This window comes from Haemaphysalis longicornis, unplaced genomic scaffold (assembly GCF_048455015.1).
Source record: "Haemaphysalis longicornis isolate Haplotype H1 unplaced genomic scaffold, Haemaphysalis longicornis Haplotype H1 scaffold_3, whole genome shotgun sequence".
In the NCBI taxonomy this organism is placed as follows: domain Eukaryota; kingdom Metazoa; phylum Arthropoda; class Arachnida; order Ixodida; family Ixodidae; genus Haemaphysalis; species Haemaphysalis longicornis.
The window spans coordinates 18944713-18966075 of record NW_027526335.1 but is presented as its reverse complement, the minus strand read 5'-3'; the positions used below and the strand labels follow the sequence as shown (position 1 = coordinate 18966075).

The window sequence follows — 21363 nt, the reverse complement described above, 5'->3', positions numbered from 1 at the left end:
ACTCTCTACCACATGGTATGGGAGTGCCGCCACACACCATCCCTTGCCCCAAACCCAAATCCCTCACTTGAGCAGTGGGAGGGTCGGTGGACCAGCTCCAACCCGGATCACCAACAACATCTGGTAGACCGGGCGAGACAGGCCGCCAAGACCCAGGGCTTCCTGGACTAAGGAGGTCCCCCACCTGGCGGTCAACCCAACAACATTGACTGCTCAATTAAATGTTTATTCCTCCTCCTCCTCGCTCGTAGCCTGCAGACTTCATGTGGAATAATGAATGCTAGAGCATTTTCAATCATCGTTCTCTTGCTCATTTTTGCTGCAAAATTATTGCCTAAGAATAGCCAAAACTGGGCTTACATATATGCGGCTGTTGACAGCTAAAGAATCACGCGCAAAAAATATTCTGTTCCCTTTGGAATGTAAAAAAAAAATGTTGATAAACATATTTGCGAGTCCCTTCGGGGATAAGAAGAGCTGTTGAATTTTCGCGTTGCGTTAAACAAAACAAACTACCCTCGAAATGCCAACAACGCCGATGGACGCTACTCACAAAAGGCAAGCTTTTTGTCTGAAAGCGCACGAAGAATGCTACCTAATCGTTCGTGATGACGTGAACAGAAAACTGGGGCAGTCGGATTCTTGGTGCAACGTAAAAAAAAGGAACATTTCTGAAAGCACCAGTAATTCCAATGCTGCGTCACGTAGTCGCACAAAGGAGGAGTGAAATGTCCGGGAGTCTGCAGATAGCTTTCTTTTTTTTTTTTTCTGAATCACTGGTGAAAGTGTCAGCCTGGACCTTGAGGTGTTGCCATTATTACCGCTTTTTAGTTTGCTTTCTTTTCACTAAGACAAATAATGAACTGTGGCGTGCACCTGCTAATCGGCTAATGTTAGACATTTATTCAGCGACGACGTGAAAAGTAAATGAACGTGAAACGTACTGCTTAATTTGTCCTAGGACAAAGTCTGCAGCGGTGGCGTCATTTACCAAAAACGCGACAAGAGTAACGGGGACGGCCCATGAATGCGGCCGTATTTTAATGCAAGAGCATTCTTTAGCTCTAGCTTACCTACCACATCTGTCTGGTGGCTGTGGCCTCGTGAAATGAGCGGCCGTTAGCGCAAGAAGCGCTATCGCGCGCACGCGGCCTTCGACTTTTCTTCAATTGCCGAGGAATGTGCGTAATACCAAGAAATTTCAAGTAATTATGCAGACAATTCTCCTACTGTAAACAGTAATCTGAAGTATTTAAAGTACATTCCAAGCAATTACAGAAAATTCCGAGTAATTTCAAGAATTTCTGAATAGCTATTATTACGTTTGAGTAATATTTGTGTCATAGAACAATATCTGAGCAATAGAACAAACTAGAGTGGAAGCAGATATTCAAATAAAGAAAAAGAAATGTACTTGGCCTGTCCTCGTAGGCAAAATGACAATTGGTGGACTAACAAGGTGACAGAGTGTACGCCGAGAAACGGGTCTAGTAAAATGGAAAGGCCAATAACTCGATGGAGGGAGAGAGAGAGAAGAAACTTTATTGAGCGTTCTAGAGCCGTTTAGGCGCCTGATGGGGTGGTGCCCTCTTCTCGGGCCCCGTATGTTTCCAGGTACTCCTGTCCTCTGGTGATCAGCGCGATCTGTTCTTCCAGGGCAGGGCTGGACAACAAGGTCTCCCGTCGCTCAGGGTTGATGTGAGGGGAGGGGTGAACTTGGGAAGATTGTACTCTCCCATTATGTGCTGGAGTGTGCCCAGTTGTCTGCATTTGACCCAACCAAAAGCGACAAAAATAGTCACGGACTCCCAAAAAGCATATAGGAACTTCAGAAAAAGATGGGTTTCTTATAAGGCAGTGAGAATCCTCCAAAAGAAAGTACCACCAAGCCAACCACCAAGTACCACCAAAATAGAGCTAATATGGGTGCAAGCCCACTCTTCGGTGGAGGGCAATGAATTGTGCCCACCAACAGGCCCGAGAACTAATCAGCCGGGCAGAGGGGCAGGAACAGCAAGCCATAACGAGCTACAAGGACATGGTCAATCTCTACAAAGACGGGAGGAAGCGACATCCTAAACCACAGCATTCTCTAAGATGAGCGCAGCAAGTCATATACAGACATATCCAAGCCAGGTCGTTCCCCTACCCTTATCTCCGAAACAAGTTCTACCCTCGATGGAGGGACGAAATAAGGAAATTCGGAAGCAGAGAACGGACTCGAGCGGCGCAGGACAGGAGCGGTTGGAGGTCGATGGGAGAGGCCTTCGTCCTGAAGTGGACCTGAGTAGGCTGCTGCTGCTGCCGCTGGTGATGATACAAACAGAGCATTGTTTTGTGAGACAATTATTGAATATTATGAGGGGTTCAAGCTGTCGGCGTCTCTTGTCGTCGTCGTCTTTTCATGTAGTCACGGTACTAAAACACCGGGACACTCGTTTTTCCAGCGTCTCGCTCTAAACGTAACGCGTACTTTTATAAAAGAACACACCAGGACGCTCGTTTTCCGACGCCTCGCGCTAGAACGCTTCGTGCTCCAAAGACACGAGACTTTTACAGCAAAGATGTATACCTCTACCCCACAACGGTTTCATCTCTGTGGGCAAAAACGCCAAGGCGCCAAGAGTATACACTTATACACTGCATGCTTCGCCCCTCCCCAGGTTTCACGTTAGTGGAGAAAGCCCGGGATTTTCTTGCCTTTCTGTGCCCAGTTTCGGTTCTCACGCACATAGTCAGTGGACTACCTGACATCGTCACCTGTATATATGTGCGAAGAGCGCTTTGTGGGCTTGAAAAGCCGCTGGTCCCGGATGAAATGTATACGCGATCGTAAGGTGCTCGTGGGCAGCATGCATTCCAACACGAGAGAGAGAGAGAGAGAGAGAGAGAGAGAGAGAGAGAGAGAGAGAGAGAGAGAGAGAGAGAGAGAGAGAGAGAGAGAGAGAGAGAGAGAGAGAGAGAGAGAGAGCATTTTAATGAGCTCTAGTGCGATAGTGGAACCTATAGTCCGGGAATCCATGCGTTGCCCAGGCCTAGTCGTCTTGACCCTTTGTCAGTAGGAGAGTCTGGTCCTCCAGTTGACAGCTGGTCAACAGTGTCTCCCACAGCTCAGGAAAGGAACGGGTGGAGAGGGGTGGTAGGACTGGGTTGTGAGCGCAATCCACAATTATATGCTGGAGGGTACCTAGCTGTGGACACAATTTGCATAGAGCGGTTTACTGTGTGGTAAACAATAAATTCATTCGAACCGGGTGTACGTACGCCCGCCCCTGCTTGTAGTTGTCGGAGTGTTATTTCCTGAGTTTTGCTGAGAAATGGCTGACGGCACGGGAATTTTCGTCTGATGGTCCGGTAAAATTGAGTGATTCCTGATAGGTGAGAACTGGCGTCGGAGCTGCGGTGACCTCGGGGCTCGGCGGGCCAGTTCACGAGCCTGTTGGTGGGCGAAATTGTTGCCCGTTACAGAGGCATGGGCAAGTGTCCAAGAGATCACCACTAGGTGAGGTGAACGGTAGCGCTGAAGTTCCCGCAGGGTCGTTGGTACCACCCTCCCTGAAAGGAAACCGCGGCAGGCTGCTTGCAGGGGATGTCGTACGGATGGATGCGCATGCAATTAAATGGTTTTGGGATGTTGTCACTGCAACCGTGGATTTGTTAGCGTAGCTCGCCGCATTGGTGTAGGACACGTCAGAGCGATTGTCATTAAGCGAAGCGTGTTTTCGTGACGTCGACAATGATGTATCCGGAGCAGGGCCTTAAAGGAGCCATGAAGAGAAAACAAAAGTTTGTTTTATTCGAAAGATTAGGTGTTTCATAGTACCCTAAGCGCTTTCCCGGAAGCAAATGATGCTTTATTCACTGAGAAATAAGGCAATTTAAGCCAAAATTTTTAATCTCCCGCCTAAATTGCAGATTTCGTGACGTGAACAATGGCGTACGTCATACGAGCCGGTCCATGAAACAGATACTTAGTATGTCGACTCCATATAGCACCCTCACGCGAGAATCAAACAGGAACCGGGCGGCCATTTTAAAAATACTAGTAAAACCTAGTGCACCCGCAGCCATAGTCATGGAATCGCCTGATCCGGAGAACAAAACTCTCGCCGAGAAGCTCGGGCTTGCATTTAACAACCTCACACCACTTGAACGCTCAATGCTTCTAAGTGCACGAGTGGCAGGAGTTGTGGGATACGCGGATGGACCGGAAAGCGACCATTCCGCGTTAGCCACGTACAACAGACAAACGCCCAGCCGTCGGCACCGCTGCCTCGTCAGCCCCATCGCGACGGACCAATACAGACTGGTACGTATGTGCCGTATTTTTATTACGGTTTATAATAGTTCAATTTAAGTAGCCGTACCGCTTATGCCAGTTGGCCGGTGTCGTGTATGGAAAGCCGTTCGCGCGAGCTCTCTGCTTCGACCAGAAAGATACGAGCGTCAATGCGCGGTGTGTACGGCCTTTTTTTCCCCCAAGGTCAGAGCGCTTTGACGGCAATTTGACGAAGTCGGCGACGAGCGCCAGCATGTCCCAGGAGTGAGCTAACGTAAGGGTCCCTGCCGTAATCACTTCCTCGGAAATGAAGCGAGCACACTCGTACTTCCTTTAGCTCTCTTTCTCCTCCGTTTGCAAAGTTCACAAAACGTAGCCACTTGCTTCGCCGAGGTTCGTCGTTGGGCAGCACATGAAAGGAGATCTCCTCACCGGCGGGGATGTCGCACTCCCTCGACGATTTGCCCATACTACATGGGCATTTCAAAACGTAGCAACGAAATTTCATTGTAAAGTACTCGAACAAACTGAAGTTTTCAGTGGTTGTAAACTGGAAACGAGCTCCTAACAATAGCAGCAAGCCAACACCATTCCGAAACTGCGACGACTGTCACTGGCGAGTTTTAGCTGACCGTTTTTCACGGTCCGCTCCGCTCCGATAGCAAGCGGGAGCGCCATTGCGCATGCGTGGCGCGCTTGGCCGCGAACGGCATTGGCTCCGGTTGCGCTGAGCCTTCCGCCGATACCGGAGCGGACCGTCGCAAACGGTTAGCTAAAACTCTCTAATATCTCGTCGCTGCTTGCTGTTCCTTACTCCCCTCGTTTCTATTTTTACCTTTGCTGGTTGGCGATATGACGGCCAACCTCCTGTGAAGGGATTACGATACCAAGCAAGGTCGCGGCTGCGCGTGCTAGGACGGTTCGTTGGCCCCGAAGAGCCTCGAACCCGAATATTCGTCTGCGCGACGGTGGCGACGGCGAGATGTCGAGTTCGGCTGGCGGTAGTTTTGTACGCATTGGCGTACACGCTTGCGTGTTTATTTGGAACTTCAACCGTTTACTCCACCGTTCTTAGTGCCATAAAAGGAATGTGCAGTATGTTTAACGGGCATATAGCTCACTGTGCAAACTGGTAAGCCCTGCCTATTGCGTTTGCTTTTGCCGGCCTCCGCCAATCGCAGAGTATTCTCGTGTGACATCATAGGTTCTGTTGCGGGAAATGAGCTGGTGGGTCGCATGGTCATTCCCTTTTTTCCTAATTATGTAGCTTATTTGAGCGAAGTTTGTGTTAAAAGTGGTGTCAGTATGGTTCTAACGAGGCAATCTTTCGAATGAACCCATGAAGACAAAACAAAAGTTTGTTTTATTCGAAATTATTCGAATGTGGCGCGAGTATTCTGAACGTGACTCGAGTAGTTTCTGTAATTTCTCGCACTTAATATGCTTTTAAATTCTTGCAGCGACTGCAAAAAGACTACGTTTGAAAAAGAAGCCGATGTTACAATCTCGTTTCAAAGCGCCCGCGGATGCGTTGAGGGCAGCACAATGAACAGGACGAAGAGAAGACGAAACAAACATAAGCGCTCGCGTTTGTCTCGTATTCGCTTCATCATGTTCACGACGCTGCCCCCTACTATAGTGTACTTATAATACAATATGTACCCCTACTCTCAAAGTTCCGGCTCAAGCTTCAACTCTCCTGGCGTTGACATCCGGGCCCGTCGCTTCGGCGGAGTGACACACTACGTGAGCGAAACGATATATGTATACAGAAAGTGCACCGTTAATTAAAGTTGAATTGCACCTCCATTATTCTGCCAGCTGCAAACGTAATAAATGTCCCGCATGATGTGCAATATGCGCTATGCCAAGACAAGCAAAATTTTAATTTTGTTTGTTTGGAAAACTTATTTGTGGGGTCACCTTTGTTTAGTTCGTATTGGAACTTTCATAAGTTATTCAGTCGTGTGTTGTTTCTTGCGTCTCTAATTACATGAGATGCAGTTTATAAATATAAGTTATGGCACAAGAAAATTTTACTAAAGAATATATTTATGCCTTGGGTTTATTGTAAAGCTGCCAATTTCTTAGTTTCCTCTGTGTCTTCATTTTTTTTTTTTTAAATGGAAAGTTTAGTTTTCGCACTTTGGTCAGAGGGCAGCAAAGTGTACGCAGCGCTGGCGCCCGTAGTCTTCTATGCATCGCATTTTACCTCGGGAGGTACGAGGGCCACTCAAGGCACGTGCAGGGTGGGGATTTTGCGAAGACTGTGACATCGAATCTCGCAGCTTCACACTCTCCTGCACTGTCAGCGGAGGAGTGACGGTAGCATAGTTCCATATTGGGTCATGAATTCCTCGCCAAACGACCCCACGCTGCGCTCCACTATCTCCTATTATACTATAAAAAGTCATGGTCGAAAATATCACTGCACCATTCGTTCTCGCAACGAATTTTTGGAGGGAAAAAAATTGCCATATACAGCAATTTGAATATCGCGGCGGTGACTAAAACCAAACTTGTGAAAACAAAATCGCAAAAACAGAATAAATATGAAGCGCGGTAAAAAGATTCCAGTTGATAGAAAGAGAACTGCGCTTCCTTGCGACCACGCAGTAACTGCTGCTCGTGTGCCGCACAATGTGCTTTGCGGAGAAGCAATGTGGCGTTTCCGAGGCATACAACGTTTTTTTACATCTGTTACAACTTTTTTTAAAGACAATAATATATGCTGCATAACGGCCGGCGATCGAGGCCCATGCACGGACGGGCTCCTGCAAGAGAGTGGTTGTTTAATCGCATTATTTAGTGAGAGAAAAAAAGAACCACAGCGAACGTGCCGGTAGAGCCCAAATACGATCGACCTCTGCTAAAAATTTGAGGGAGATAAAATTGGAAGTTGAATAACAGCGGGCGCTTAGCTCGCTGTTATTCTAGTTTTGTTCTCTGGTATTGAGGAATGGCGTGGTCCTCAACTTATGATACTGCTGTTGGTAAACTAAACAAGACATTTTTAGGCATTAGGGTCAATAAAGTGTTGACGGAAGCAGATTGTCGGGACCAGTGAATACAAATATACCACTCGCAGCAGGCGCAGCAGATAAACACGGCAAACGCAACGACGAATACCAATCGCAAGTACACTAGAGTATCCGTGATGATTTGCAGTGCACGCGCAAAGCAGTTATAGGCCCAAATGGTCAAAGAAATCGAAACCGAAACCAATTTACTTAACATGGACGTGCCTGGTCTGAAATAGACTTTCATAGTATGAAACTGCGTTCTTATTAACTTCTGGAATTACCTCGATGCTTTCGTTTCTTCCACACTTCTGGTAAAACATGACGTAAGTGAGAAATTTATTCGTGATTGGCTTTGCATTCTGCTTTTCTTCCTCGTTTATTTTCCCGTCAAAATAGAAACCATCGGCGAGTGCACGTGCCAGCGAGCTGATTGCCAAGCCAACCCGTAAAGTGGTTTCATGGCGCGACGAGTCGCGTTCGAAAATTGGTGCGCGTTTTAATTATACTCGATCGTTTGGCAGTTGATCTGAGGCCGTTGTTATTTCTGCACCCACGTCACCGACAACTTAAGGTAATATCTGTGCGCCTTCTAGAAAGCTTATCAGCGCAAACAGCCGATCGGCTTGCTCGGGTTTCTGATCACGCGATACCGTCGAACATTACTGGCCGTGCGCGACCTAGAAGAATTCGCAGCTTTTCCTTTCGCCGCTGCTAATACTTCGTTTTAAGGACCGCACATTGCAGCACGTAGAATTACGTCATCGTGTATATGCCAAAAGGTTTGGAAAGCTACGTACCCGCATGCTCTTGAAAGGCGCTCCACGGCGCGTACTTCGGTGGTCCCAGTTCGATTAGTGACGTTTCGGAGTTTCTATTAAAAATTTGTACAACCGTGTACACCACGTGTACAAAATGTGCACACATTGAGCCAGGCACGTTGATCTTTTCTTTTCTTTTTGTGAACATTAACTGGCAGTTGCTCACGTGGCCTTATCATGCTCAGGGAAGCCAGCTGCTAGGCAGGATACAGCAAATTATTGTGGAACGTCCCGCTTTATTGTACTTGTATAGCACATGTGACCCGAGATATTTTTAACATTAGAATTGCCCAAATCTGCTCTTGAAAACAATTTGAGGCAAGACTTTGTATTTTCACTTACGTTCTTAATTTCGCAGCGTAATTTGCCCTTTTCGTTTCTCTAGAATAATGTCGACCAAAGCCGTGCCCACTTCCACCGATCAACCGAAGTGGCCGAGCTCCCTTTTGGTTCAGTTCAGAAACTGCACCATACTCCGGGACCACAAGCTGATTGCGGAAGACCTTTGGGTTCGCAACCGAGTCATTGTGAATCCCGAACCAATATTTTTCGACGAGCGCATCACTGCTGACATCCAAGTAGATTGCCAAGGGGCGATAATCGCACCAGGCTACATTGACCTCCAAATTAATGGTAAGCCAATTGTGTGTTGCTGTTGTGCGCGCAGTATTTTGCATTTGCACTTACTATAAACAGCTCTTTGGTCAGACCAATTGAACTCCTTGTTACATCTTAAAATCTGTTTTAAACTGCGGTATGCATAGCGTCAATGAAAATTACTTTCTGTGGCATTGCAGGATACTCATTTATTTCAAACTGATTCACTCTTTCATATGCATGCTTCCATTTATTCCAAATAAATCAAGCACCTAATATAACCTAAGTAATCCCGAAAAAAAAAAAAACTTCATAAAATGTTAATGTTAGAAGGTGGGGCCTTGAATTTATACGGTAGTTCACAACAGACAAATTACTCGTAATTTTATCCTCGAAGTAGCTGTGAAAAGTCGCCACTCAAGATGGGAGTACAGACCATGGTTCAAGCCCTTATTAGACCTTGCATTGTGATGTCTGTGCCCAGCATAGGATAAATCTGTCCAAGGTCTGGTCACAGCTTGTTTCACTTGTCAGTTTTTGGGCTTTTCGTTGGCGGAGCTTCAACAAGGCACCTTATACAAATTTGGCATGGATATATATAAGAAAGCAATCTGTAATCTTCAAATGCACGTTTGCGTAGTTTGAAAAAAATGTGGCTGAATGAACCCAGGATGAGTCCTGCGGTTCCCAACCACATGAGAAAATATGTGGTGTGACTCTCAGGCCATTTAGACCAAAGACACATGGCGTTGTTGCGCTCTGGCCAATGCAAACCATTCGTCGCTTACATAATGAAAATGGTGTATTCGCCACCATTTAGGTGTGGGTGCAAATATGTTGGATATGCGCGTGGGTTTCAGAGGGACACTAAAGTGTTAAAATAGGTTGGCCCATTTTTCAATTCAATTCATCTCAATCCCTTATTTTCCCAGTGGTTCCTGAAAAGTCTTCCTGGGCTAAAAGCTGTTGTACACAGCTTGAAAGATCCCAGGAAGCCACTACAACACAGCAACGGCAGAGCCGTACATAAAAAAACAGACATCACGCAAACTAAAAATGCGAGCAGTGTACAAAATATTGTCGTATTTCTTTGAATGTCAAGAAATTGTAGCTGTTTAGAATGAACAGAAGATTGTGGTGCAGCATTCGAAATGTGAAATCGGTTCTGTTAGAGGAGGTTGTAGAAGCAGTTGTTGAATTAAGCAGAAAATGTCAATAAGGTGAGCGCAGGTGTCCCACCTCATACATTTTTCTGCACTACAATTTGTAACATCACAAATCATGAATGGCAAAAGGTAATTGGCTTGGTACAATTAGGGTTTGCCTGTATTTTAGGCTTTTGTGCTCCTGTACTGTTATAATAATAATTACCTGTATTGTCAAGTGTGAGCTTAATGGTAAATCGTGGCCACATTTACATGCCACTTAATTAAAGGAGCCATGAAGACAAAACACAAGTTTGGTTCATTCGAAAGGTTGTCTCGTTAGAATCATACTGACACCACTTTCAACGTACTCTTCGCTCAAATTAGCTATATAATTGGGCAAAAAGGGAATGGCCATGTGACCCACTAGCTCATTTCCCGCAACAGAACCTATGATGTCATATGAACCCAGCTCTGCGATTGGCTGAAGCCGGAAAAAGCAAACGCAATTTAGGCAGAGCTTATGAGCTTGCCGAATGAGCTATTTGCTCCTAAATGCAATGCATATCCATTTTATAGCAGTAAGAGTGGTGCGGTAAACAACAAAAGTTACGAAAATACACGTAAACATAGAGTTACCGACGCGTACTGCTGTTGGTAGTGGGCGCACTATGCTTGTTTTAGCTGCACAGCAGTCCGACGCTTTGGAGTTGTCGCTGGCCGATTGGCGTAAGCGACGTTGCCTTACGTGACCCTGTTTGTAAGGCATACTCCATGTTTCACGAAGCGATTACTTTTTACCGTAACAAAAACAAGCAAGGTGTAAATACTGTCAAAAACAAAGCACCGATGGAGTGCTGACTATGCTAGCGCCATCTGGGAGGTTTGACGGCAAGCAAGGCTGCAGAGCTGAATGGTACACTGGAAGTTTGTTTGTATACGCGCTGTTAAGACTTCATTGTCGACGTCACTAAAGCACACGATTTGGCGGAAGAATCAAAATTTTAACCTGAATTGATTAATTTCTCAATGAATTTGCATCATTTGCTGCTGCACAAGTGCTGGGGACGCTATAAAACATGAAACCTTTCGGATAAAACAAACTTGTATTTTGTCTTCATGGCTCCTTTAACCTTTCTTGTGACGCTATTCAGAACTGTTGCTGGTGCTGGGAAGTTTAAGTTTTGCCAGTGCGTTGATGGCAAACCATGGACGTTGAAAGGCAGCAACCAAATTATATAGTCGAAATTTGCTGCTGGCCTGGCCAACATACAATAAAGTGCAGTTTTATGTGCACAACATCGCTCATTTTCTCTAAGTAAAGCTCGTGCCTCCTTTATTTGCCTTGACTTTCTTCAGTCCTGATTTGTCGGATTTGTAGTCAAGAAGTGCGGAGCACAGCGACATTAAGAGGGATATTTTTTTGCTTCAGTTTTAAAAAGTGAAGCATAGCATTGATTTATTGACAAAACAGATTATTGCCAGCAGGTTTTAAGCCCACCCACATTTTCCTGGTTCGGCATTTCTGATATTGAGAACTTAATTTTTTGAACGCTGAAGTGCAGTTGTCGGCTGATTATATATATATATATATTTGTAAATCTCGTTCCAGGAGGTATGGGAGTGGATTTCTCCCACAATGTGGACACGATTAAAGAGGCGGTTGGTAAAGTAGCCAAGGGAGTCCTGCCGTTTGGAGTGACGTCCATTTGCCCTACCATAGTGACTTCTACGCCAGAAGTTTATCGCCAGGTACTCGCCGCTGCAGCGTGGTGTAGTCCTTCTGCCTTTCAGGCATTTAAGACTTGGCAACAAGACATTGGTAGAGTAACCATCTCTTTTGTTCCAGTGCCACGATATGTATCGAAATAATGTCATAATTGTATAACGGCACTATGTGTGAGGCCCGTGTCGCATGCTAGTCACACGTCACTGCAGATTGTGATAATTTTCAAAGCATGATATAAGCTAAGCCAAAGTAATTGAGAACGAGTGACAAAATCTTCGTTTTGTTGGTGCTGCCCATTTCATGAATTCACTTAGTTGTGTTTACTGTAGCAATCCACCTTTTCATTTATTTTTAAGTTTATCATCACTTAGCTTGGTAACTAATGATCGTAAAGGGAATGTGCATGTTATTTCATAATTCATCATCACTTAGTTTGCTCATTGATGGTGGTGAGTGGAGTGTTATCCTGAGTGTAAATTTGGGTTTTACCTTCAAAAGCTGCCCCTGGGCTGTGAGAAAGCTCTGAGCTGATTTATAACACCAGGTAGGTGTTAAATGTTTCTCAGCTGTGACCTTATGCTTAGTGGTGCCTCTTGTGGGGCATTGAAATGTTGTCACGTCATCCCAGGAAAAGAAAAATGGACATTTTGTTCATACATTCACTCAGTGTGCTCTTATTTCTGTTCAGGCTAGCTGCAGGCCTATTGTCTGCCTGCAGTAAGTGCTTGCTGGGCGCCCCTTCAATGTCACCTTTGGTTCCAGGCACTCACGTCTGTCAGGAAGTGTAATGGCAGCGCTGAGGGCGCAGGCATTCTGGGTAAGCCCTCATCCAGCCTGTTGCTTGAGGTGTGTGCCTACCCGTCAGTAGCCGCAGATTAATTGTCACCCCCTCCTCGTAGGAGTGCACCTGGAGGGCCCATTCATCAGCAAGCACAAGAAGGGGGCCCATAAGGCCCAGCTCATTCAGGGCCTCGAGGGGGGATTCGACAGCCTCATGAAGATGTACGGCACCCTGGACAGCACCGCCATCATCACCCTGGCCCCAGAGCTCGACCCCGAGGGCAAGGTCATCCACGCACTGGTCCAGAAGGGAGTCACCGTCTCCATTGGTGAGGCCATGCAAAGCAGCTTGAGCGACATTTTTCTTTAGTCTGCGAGGGAAGCTTTGCCATCATGTGGGGTGCATGAAATGATTGTCAGGCCGCCACTGCATTACGTGCCCTCTGGCAGCTTCAGAAGGAAACAAAAAAATTGGCCGCATATCTGCTCCTTTCTTTGCGAATGTTGACAAAAGTCCTTCGTCAACATTTGTCAAGTGAATGCCTCGCTTTGCTTTCCCGCTCACCTCTTACGCTGTTCCTCTCCCGTCGCGCTCCTCCCAAGGTACACACGCTGGAGGTTTGCTCGAGTCAATTTAAACTTCTTGGTGCCACTGCTGCAGGCCGGCTACTCAATGCCAGCGCTGCCGTATGGCGGAGACGCGCATGAATCGAGGTGCCCTACTTCAATTTTACAGAAGCACGTTTACAGCCCTACTCCATACCCGCCGCGGTGGCTCAGTGGCTAAGGCGTTGCGCTGCTGAGCACGAGGTCGCGGGTTCGTTTCCCGGCCGCGGCGGCCGCTTTTCTGATGGAGGCGAAAGGCAAAAACGCCCGTGTGTACGAGATTTCGGCGCACGTTAAAGATCCCCAGGTGGTCAAAATTAATCCGGAGCCCTCCACTACGGCGCGCCTCATCGCCTGCGTTGCGTCGGCGCGTTAAACCCTACAATCAATCAAAGCCCTACTCCACATGCGTTCCAAGTAGATCGTGGAAACTGTCTAGTGGAAATTTCCGTAACTGTTTCCATTTGATTTCTTAAAATGCCGCCAGAAGCTGTAGTGGTGCGGGCAGGCGACAGAGTGAATTTTTTACGCAGTGGATGCAGTATATCATTTGCTATCGCAAAATCGAGCTTCCATGAATTTGTTATAAAGGGACACTGCAAATATTACTTATGTATTGATTTTCTGCCTTATATTTGCATAATGTCTTGTGTCAACAGTGTTGACAAGTATGAATGTTGCCACCAGAATTAGACGTTTAGATTGGGCTGTGGGTATATAAACTTATTGTGAAGCTACTGTTTCACTTTGGCCGGGTGGCTGAATCAAGTTAGACAGACAGACATACAGACAGATCAAAATTTTCGCTTTCAAGTAGCCCAAGAAAGACTGCCGTAATTAAAAGGAGCTCGCACATGGCAGCGCAATGAACCCACCTCGCTTTTCAGTCTAAACCAGTGTTGCTTAATCAGCTCTTTTGTGCTCAGGAAAGGCAATGGGAAACAAACGCTCAACGGAGGAAAGCATGATGCATGCTTGTGACATTTATTTTTGCAGGACACTCCGAAGCTAACCTCGTCCAAGGGGAAAAGGCGATCCATGACGGGGCGACGTTCATCACTCACCTCTTCAATGCGATGCTACCTGTAAGCTTTACCACTCTTAAAGTACTTTCGCTTCTCATGCTGTGTAGGTGTCCTTGAAACTTGTTCCATGCTATCAGTGCGATACTTAAACAATTTTTCACAAAAAACTACATACGCCATCATTAGGTGAACATGTAACACCATAAAGCATTTTTTTGCATCAAGAGAATTCGATAGTGCTGTCTTATTTTTAAAGCATGGTCCTCTGTTTAGAGAAGCAGGGTCCTCTGTTTAGAGAAACCAGACATTGCTTTAAGAAGACCACAGCCAGCGCTTTGGATTGAAATGACTATTCCTCCCCCTCAGCAGCAAAGCTTGTGCTGTTTTCCAACAAAGCTGGCTGCAACTTGTGACTGTGTCTTGTGACTGTGTCACAAGCCACAAGTGTGACTGTGGCCTCTGTCAGTTTCACCACAGGGACCCTGGACTTGTGGGGCTGCTGACCTCCAAGAAGCTTCCAGAGGAAAAGAACATTTACTACGGCATCATAGCCGACGGCATCCACACGCACCCTGCTGCGCTGCGCATTGCATACAAGACCAACTCGAGGGGTAAGCTTAGTTCAGCTTGTCGCCTCAGCTGCCATGCTGAGCCGTGGATTTCTTTCTATCGGCAAATTACCTTAAATTAGCCTGCAAGTGCTAACAAAATACAGGCACAACAAAATAAGGAACACTGCAAGAAGCACGAGTGCAAACTTTTTGAGTTCCTCTTTTTTTTTTTTCCCTATTCAGCCTCATTATCTGGACGTCTTTTCAAAGGGCATCTTGTAATAGAGTGCAGCTTTCTTCAGCACACTTATTTAGGCTGTTTTACAATTCGCACATTTGTGCAGGAAGCTCATCAGGTATGAAAAATGTTGACCGTATAACACAGCTACTTGAACTGTTTGGACAGGGTAGTCAAGCGGAGACAAGAGTTGTAAACGTTGTATCAGCACAGTTCTTACCACTCTTCCTTTTCACTACATTAGACTCAGTGTATAAGGTGGGACATGGGTCTTAAAACATTTTAACTTTGAAAAGTAAACTCTGTGAAGCTTGTCCGTCTTTTTGCTTTTTTCCCCCCACTAATTTCAAATATGCCATTACTTTTTGAGCCAGTCAATTATTTGTCAAGATAATTAGAGATAACTAGCCATTTTTGAAGGAACAATAAACAGAACAGTGTTACGCATAAAACTGTAATGTTTATATTTTGCAATACTATGAACCTTGGTGAATGCAATATAAGAAGCGGTTTTTTCATGCATCGCTTGGAACTAATTGTACAGGTCATTAAAACTTTGGTGGCAGCAGTGGCAAGGAACCATTTTGAATGCCCATTTCAAACACCAAAGTTTAATGAGCTGTAAAATTAGTTCCAGCTGGTGCATCAAAAAACCACTTCCGACATTGCACCAGGGTTCACAGTATTAAAAAATACACTGGACTAGACTAGTGATAATGTGTCCACCCTTATGCGAGAAAAACTACGCCTGCCGGTGGACTTTCCTTTCCATTCTGTATAAGGGGCCCCACGATTTTATTTGAATTATTTTAAGTTTGAGTTATCAGAAGTTCTCATAAATATGGCTCGGGGCAACAAACCAACTGGTGTTGCAATGAAACATTCACTCATATTTAATAATACAGCATTCACACACAATACTGAAGTGCTATTCGCATTTTGAAAAAAAAAAATCACCAATGGATCTGGATGTGCCCACCACCCGATACCCCTTCCATAAAGCGATGGGGTGCGCGTTGCGCAGTTACTACTATATATATATATATATATATATATATATATATATATATATATATATATATATATATACTGCATATTTGCTGAAAATTTTGCTAATTAGGAAGCTACAATTTAGTGCCACCAAAGTGTGTTTGTATTTTGTTTGTGGACCATAAACTAGTCTTTACTATTGGGTCCAGCACTATTCTTGCATATGTTGCTCTGCCAAAAATAAGTAAAGCTTCAATCAATCCATCCATCAATCAATCAATCTTTTGCCGCTGAATAAACACTGAAAGGGCTACGGAGCAGTTCAACTTTTGTCTGAGCTTAATTTACTAGTTAGTTCCCTTCAGTGTCCCTTTAAGCTCAGAATCTGCAGCACACATGAAAGGCTCTCTTGGCCAATACCCAGTTTTTTTTATTTCCTTCACAAGGACGGTGTGTTCAAAAGTTCCATTTTTATTCCGTTATTCTCTTTGCACGATTTGACAACACTGGCTTAACTAGCATGCTTTCGAGTGTGCCAAGCAGTATTTAATTGATCATCAGCACATAAGTGCGTAAAAATTGTGCCTGAATAAAAACAATAAATGGTCACCATAAAGTTAACATTAATAATTAGGAAACTGACTCCATCAGAGCTTGTTGTAAATGCGTGCAAAACCGCTGTGGTAGTGATCGATGTGCCCTCAAATAATGCACAGCATTTCTTTCGACGTCCAAGTGTTGTAAATAGGTCAAGGCTCAGGACTTACACTGCATGTAGAGGTAAAATTCACGGCAAAGTCACGCGTAAAAGTTCACAAACTCGCTTCAGTGTCCTGTTGATGGATCTTGCTGCGAAACAAGAACGGTTTAAAAAACCTCATCTTGATGAGCCTGATATTGATGAGCGATCGCTACATACGGGGGGGGGGGGGGGGGGGGGGGGCAAGGACAGGCTTGTGACATATAGAGACATCACCGCTCACTATCGCTTAGGCCGCCTGAAATGCCATGCGGCGCATCTCTCCCTCAGTCGGTGGCAGGCTGTGGTGTGGCGACTCTTGCAGTCGAACACCTTTCCTAACCCCGTAGCCTATAGCCACCTATATCCAGACCTTTACAAAGAGCAGTGTAGATGGTGCTTGGAACGAGCAACCTACAGCACATCATATGGGCCTGCCCCCGGAAGCCACAACAGTGATTAGGAATCCAGAGCAATGGGAGGCCTTGTTGCTCAGCTCTGACCAAGAGACTCACCACAGCCTCGTCCAGCTGGCCAAAGATGCCGCCAGGGCTCACGGGCTGCTGGCCTGCTTCTGACGGGGAATGACTTTCGAATACTCCCTTTCGTCCCCTTCCCTCCCCCAGTTCGGGCAAAATAAAGTTTTCTCATCGTCATAGTTTGTCGATTCAGCTGCTCTAGCCCACAAAGATTGCTGCATGCATGCTGTAAAACCTGCTGCTGTTAGCAGACTTTGGAGCACTATTGAGGAATGTTTTCATCTACTATTCTAGTGAGACAAACATCCTTTTACGAGACCACATGTGCTGCTGCCGGCCTTCCCTCTGTTGTTCACAGGTTTGACGCTGGTCACAGACGCCATGTCAGCCATGGGTCTCGAAGCAGGAGTGCACTACATAGGGGAGAACAAGGTCGAAATCGTGGGAAAGCGAGCTGTGATTGCCGGCACTACCACCTTGTGCGGCAGGTGAGTAATGCATCAGTGGCAGAGGAACGACTCCTGGTTGGCACACTTAGCAAAAAGTATTCATGTGTTTCTTGCTTTTAAAAAATGCTGGCACTCGTCAGGCAGTATTTTTCGCTATTATTGCCAGATGAAGATAGGTTTATCCTTACTTGTATCTTTCCGGGTTATTTTTTAGAGTTTGCGACTGATTGGGGTTATTTTTTAGAGTTTGTGACTGATTTAAAAAAATTGATTAACTACAGGGTGGCGAGCGCACAGAGTGATCTACAATGTGGAAAGGAGAGATTCTTGAAGCACAGTGACCTTGGCACAAGATGGAATGCTGTGTTCTGTGTCTAGGGCGCTATGCTTCAAGAAGGTTCATATAACAATTAGCCCATCAGTCTGTCCTCACCAGAAAGGAGCGGCGAGAAATTTACTGACACTCATCGCATTGCTTAGGGCATGCGCTACCATTCAGTCAGGAGGAGGACTGAGGAACCACCACGACCAGCTCTACCTACGCGAAAAAGTAACAGTGCGGGTTTCGGCAACTGATTTAAGTTTATTCCACTGCACTTGCTTCAATATCATCTTTAATAAAGATTAAGCAATGTGGCAACATTGTTGCTACATCGCTTTTGGAGTGCCGTGTATACAAGCAATGGTGAAGCAAGCAACAGCAAGCCACCATCATGTTACTTGAAAAAGTAGAATAGTCACCTCCTGTGGTTACTACTTAATTCATAGCCGACAGGGTATATCCTTTTAATTAGGCAACAAGCTCTTGTTGCAGTACTTTGTGAAATCGGCTGAGTTTATTGACGTGCAATTATACTGCTCGCTGTGTGGTTCTTGAAATTATGTGTTGTTTGATAATTATGCACAATTTCTTGCTTGCAGCATCGCAACAATGGATTTCTGTGTGCGATTTTTAATGAAGTCCACGGGTAAGTGCACAGCTGCCTGCTTTAAAATTGCATGTTAAATAAATAAGCCCTGCAGTGTTTTTTGAAATGGTAGCTCCTGCACTGTAGATTGGCTGGTCACATGTTTTGAAAAAGGGGGGGAAAAGTGGGGGGGGGGGCATATGGAAGAGCCTGCAGTGTTCAGCCTGCACAAGCGAAAGCTATTGAATTAAAACAGAGTCAGACAGCTTTTGTTAAAGGGACACTAAAGTGATAGCTAGCTCATCTGTGTTTTTAGATTGAAGTGCAGAGGATACAGATGTATGTTTGGTAGCAGCAGCAGAAGTTTAATCACGCAGACCCATTATCACATAAACGGGCATCACCACCCATGCATTTTCCTGCAGCACGATTTGTGAAGTCGCAAAGTGTTTCTTAAAAAAAAAAAAAACACGGCAACATAAACGTGCAAAAGTAAAAATGGATTTCTGAAAAAAACTTTTGTTCAGAACATATTTTTCGAAAGAGACAAGCTTCTGCTTTTATTTAACCCCTTGAGGGTTTTTGCTGTATATGTACGGTGGCGGTTTTCTGTCTCGCAAGGTCTTTGCCGTACGGGGACGGTTTCGACTCTCTGTTTGAAATTTCACGCCAAAATGATGGTGCATGCTCACTGGGAGGTGCTGCCACCTTCTAGGACGTACAAGAAGCATTTGAAATTTGATTGTCCTACCACATTCTTGTGGAGCTAAAGAGAACCCTCTAGCTTTAGCGCGTCACGTTGTCTGTGTCAACACCCTTTTGTGGTTTCAGTTTCGCCGCGTGATTGCAACGGAGGCACGTGAAACTTCATTTTTATCTTCATCCACACTCCCTTAAAGGGGCAGCAGAAATTTATTTCTATCTATATTGGCGCTGCTCTTAGCTTGTTTATCGCCATAATTTATCACGATGACTATCTGGGAAGGTTAAAAAAAAAAAAAAAAGACCCTCAAAGGGTTAAATACTGCCAAGCAGATGGCTTCACTACCATGGCTAGTAAGCTTTGTTTCAGTCCCAATTGCTTTGGTGCACAAGTGCAGTAAAATAAATTATCCGGGCGAACGTGAAAGCTGTCAGCCCTTTTTCGCACTGGCACGCAGCTATGGCCAGTGGCAAAAAGCCACCACATTATTTGCCCGATCGACTGTGCTTCGCAGCAAACAGTCAACGTTGCTGATCAGTGGCCAACTGCTTGGGTATTGTGAACGCCTCCTCCTGGGTGACAGTAGCCCACAGGCGAGATTGTGCTGTACACACTTGCTTGGTGTTCATTACTGCGTGACATGCTTCTTTGCATTGCAGGAGAGAGGAATGTAACCTGTAATTATTTGATTTTAAAAAAGAAGAGAGCATCATTTTTTGTCGAACAAGAAAGACAGGGATACAAAAATGATCTTTCAGTTGAAATAAAATGCTATTCAGCCTTTAGTGAGTACTAGGGAAACACTTGATTTCCCAACAGAGCCAGGCACAGATGATAGGGAGCTGTAGAGGTGCACATATGGTACCTCCCAGTATGTGTTCACTACCAGCACGCGGGCCTTTTGCGTTGAAAAGCTCGTCTCAGGAACAGACTGTGCTTCTGCCCGATGTAAAAAGGCCATGGCACATGGTTATAAAGTGTTGCCCAGTACACTTCTGCAGAGCCACGGTGGCCAGTAAGCTTGATTGAAGTTTCAGAGGGTGTATACTCACGTGGCTTAAGATTTGGACGCGAAAACATCATCATACTTTTCCCTTTGTGGCTTAGATCCTTGGCCAATTGCCCTTGTCAGGCAAAATGAGCACGTCGTCCGTAGTTTCATAAAAAGCCGACACTTAGCAACAGCATTGTGGGCCCCTTTAAATGCTATTCTCGATGCCCATTTGGAATTGTAAGAGTGTACTAGAACGCAACTCCCCGAATCAATCTTGTCGAAAGTGGGCCATTTGTGTTAGCAATCTGTGACTGTTAGTAGGTTAGTTGCTTAGCTCCTCTCATTGGTTATGCAGGTTGCAGCAGTGTTGAGGCCCTGGAATCGGCATCCTTGCATGCTGCCGAGGTGCTTGGCATTGAAAAGCGCAAGGGCACACTCGACTTTGGGGCCGATGCAGATTTCTTGATACTGGATAACGAGCTCCACATACTGTCCACGTGGATTGCCGGCGAATGCGTCTGGAAGAAGCCCGGATGCAACCTCGTCATTATGCATTCCAAGCCCGGTGTGCTGAAAAAGACTTAGGAAATTTCGTCTGTGCCAAGGCGAATGTGTGTGTGTACGTGCAAGTATTTGATACATCGCCGAGTTTGCTTGCATAGTGCTGCTGATCAAAGTGCCCCTGTCCAGTTCACAGATTCCTTTGGAACCAAAGCTATTGTGGTGCAATTACCTAAAATGGTTGTGAAAAAAAAAAAAAAAAAGGCCAACTGTGATCGAGCTGTTTTTTACGTTTGTATGCAGAATTTGTTATTTCAAGTGCTACTACTGTGAAAGGACTGGTTAATACTGAAACGTGCTTTACTGACACCGGTGTAGCTCGTATGTGTCAAGAAATTAAGTAATTTCAGGCAAATAAAAATGGGAGTTCATTCAATTCACAGAGTGTGGTAGTGGTGGTGGGGGGGGGGGGGGGGGGAGGGAGGGAAGAAAAGGTGGGGAGCAAAATTTTTTGGTGTCACATTCATAAGTGACAGATGACCTAGCCCTGCATGGTGTGCTGGCAATTGCTCTGCCTGATCAGCACCTTTTTAACACTGTGCAGGAAATCACCAAGAACCGCGTACTGGAGGCTGCCTTCTGGTTACTGCACTTCCAGGTGCTGATTCATTAATCCAACCCTGGGGGAACCCACTCAACTTGGTCGAAGTAGGCAGAAAACCAAATGAACCAAAATAACAACGCACAGCTTTACAGCCAAATGGGGTCCCCAAAATTTGGTTGAATGAATTGAGTCGACCGTACTCAAT

The 21363-nt window shown here is 45.5% G+C and overlaps 1 protein-coding gene across 4 annotated transcripts; it reads left to right on the top strand.

Moving 5' to 3' along the window:
- Positions 1 to 7684: 7684 nt before the first annotated feature.
- LOC144174071 (N-acetylglucosamine-6-phosphate deacetylase) lies at positions 7685 to 20996 on the top strand. Of its 4 annotated transcripts, none has more exons than XM_077702495.1 (10): positions 7685 to 7873; positions 8506 to 8753; positions 11475 to 11614; positions 12354 to 12408; positions 12491 to 12700; positions 13974 to 14062; positions 14469 to 14613; positions 17358 to 17487; positions 18370 to 18416; positions 20409 to 20996. In XM_077702495.1, exons 2-10 carry the CDS (start codon positions 8510 to 8512, stop codon positions 20636 to 20638), a joined length of 1290 nt encoding a protein of 429 aa, XP_077558621.1. In that variant the 5' UTR covers positions 7685 to 7873; positions 8506 to 8509; the 3' UTR covers positions 20639 to 20996. The 4 variants fall into 4 exon arrangements, with proteins under 4 accessions (XP_077558621.1, XP_077558622.1, XP_077558625.1 ...); XM_077702496.1 differs by lacking the exon at positions 7685 to 7873 and adding an exon at positions 7924 to 8081; XM_077702499.1 differs by lacking the exon at positions 7685 to 7873 and adding an exon at positions 8099 to 8234.
- Positions 20997 to 21363: the final 367 nt, after the last annotated feature.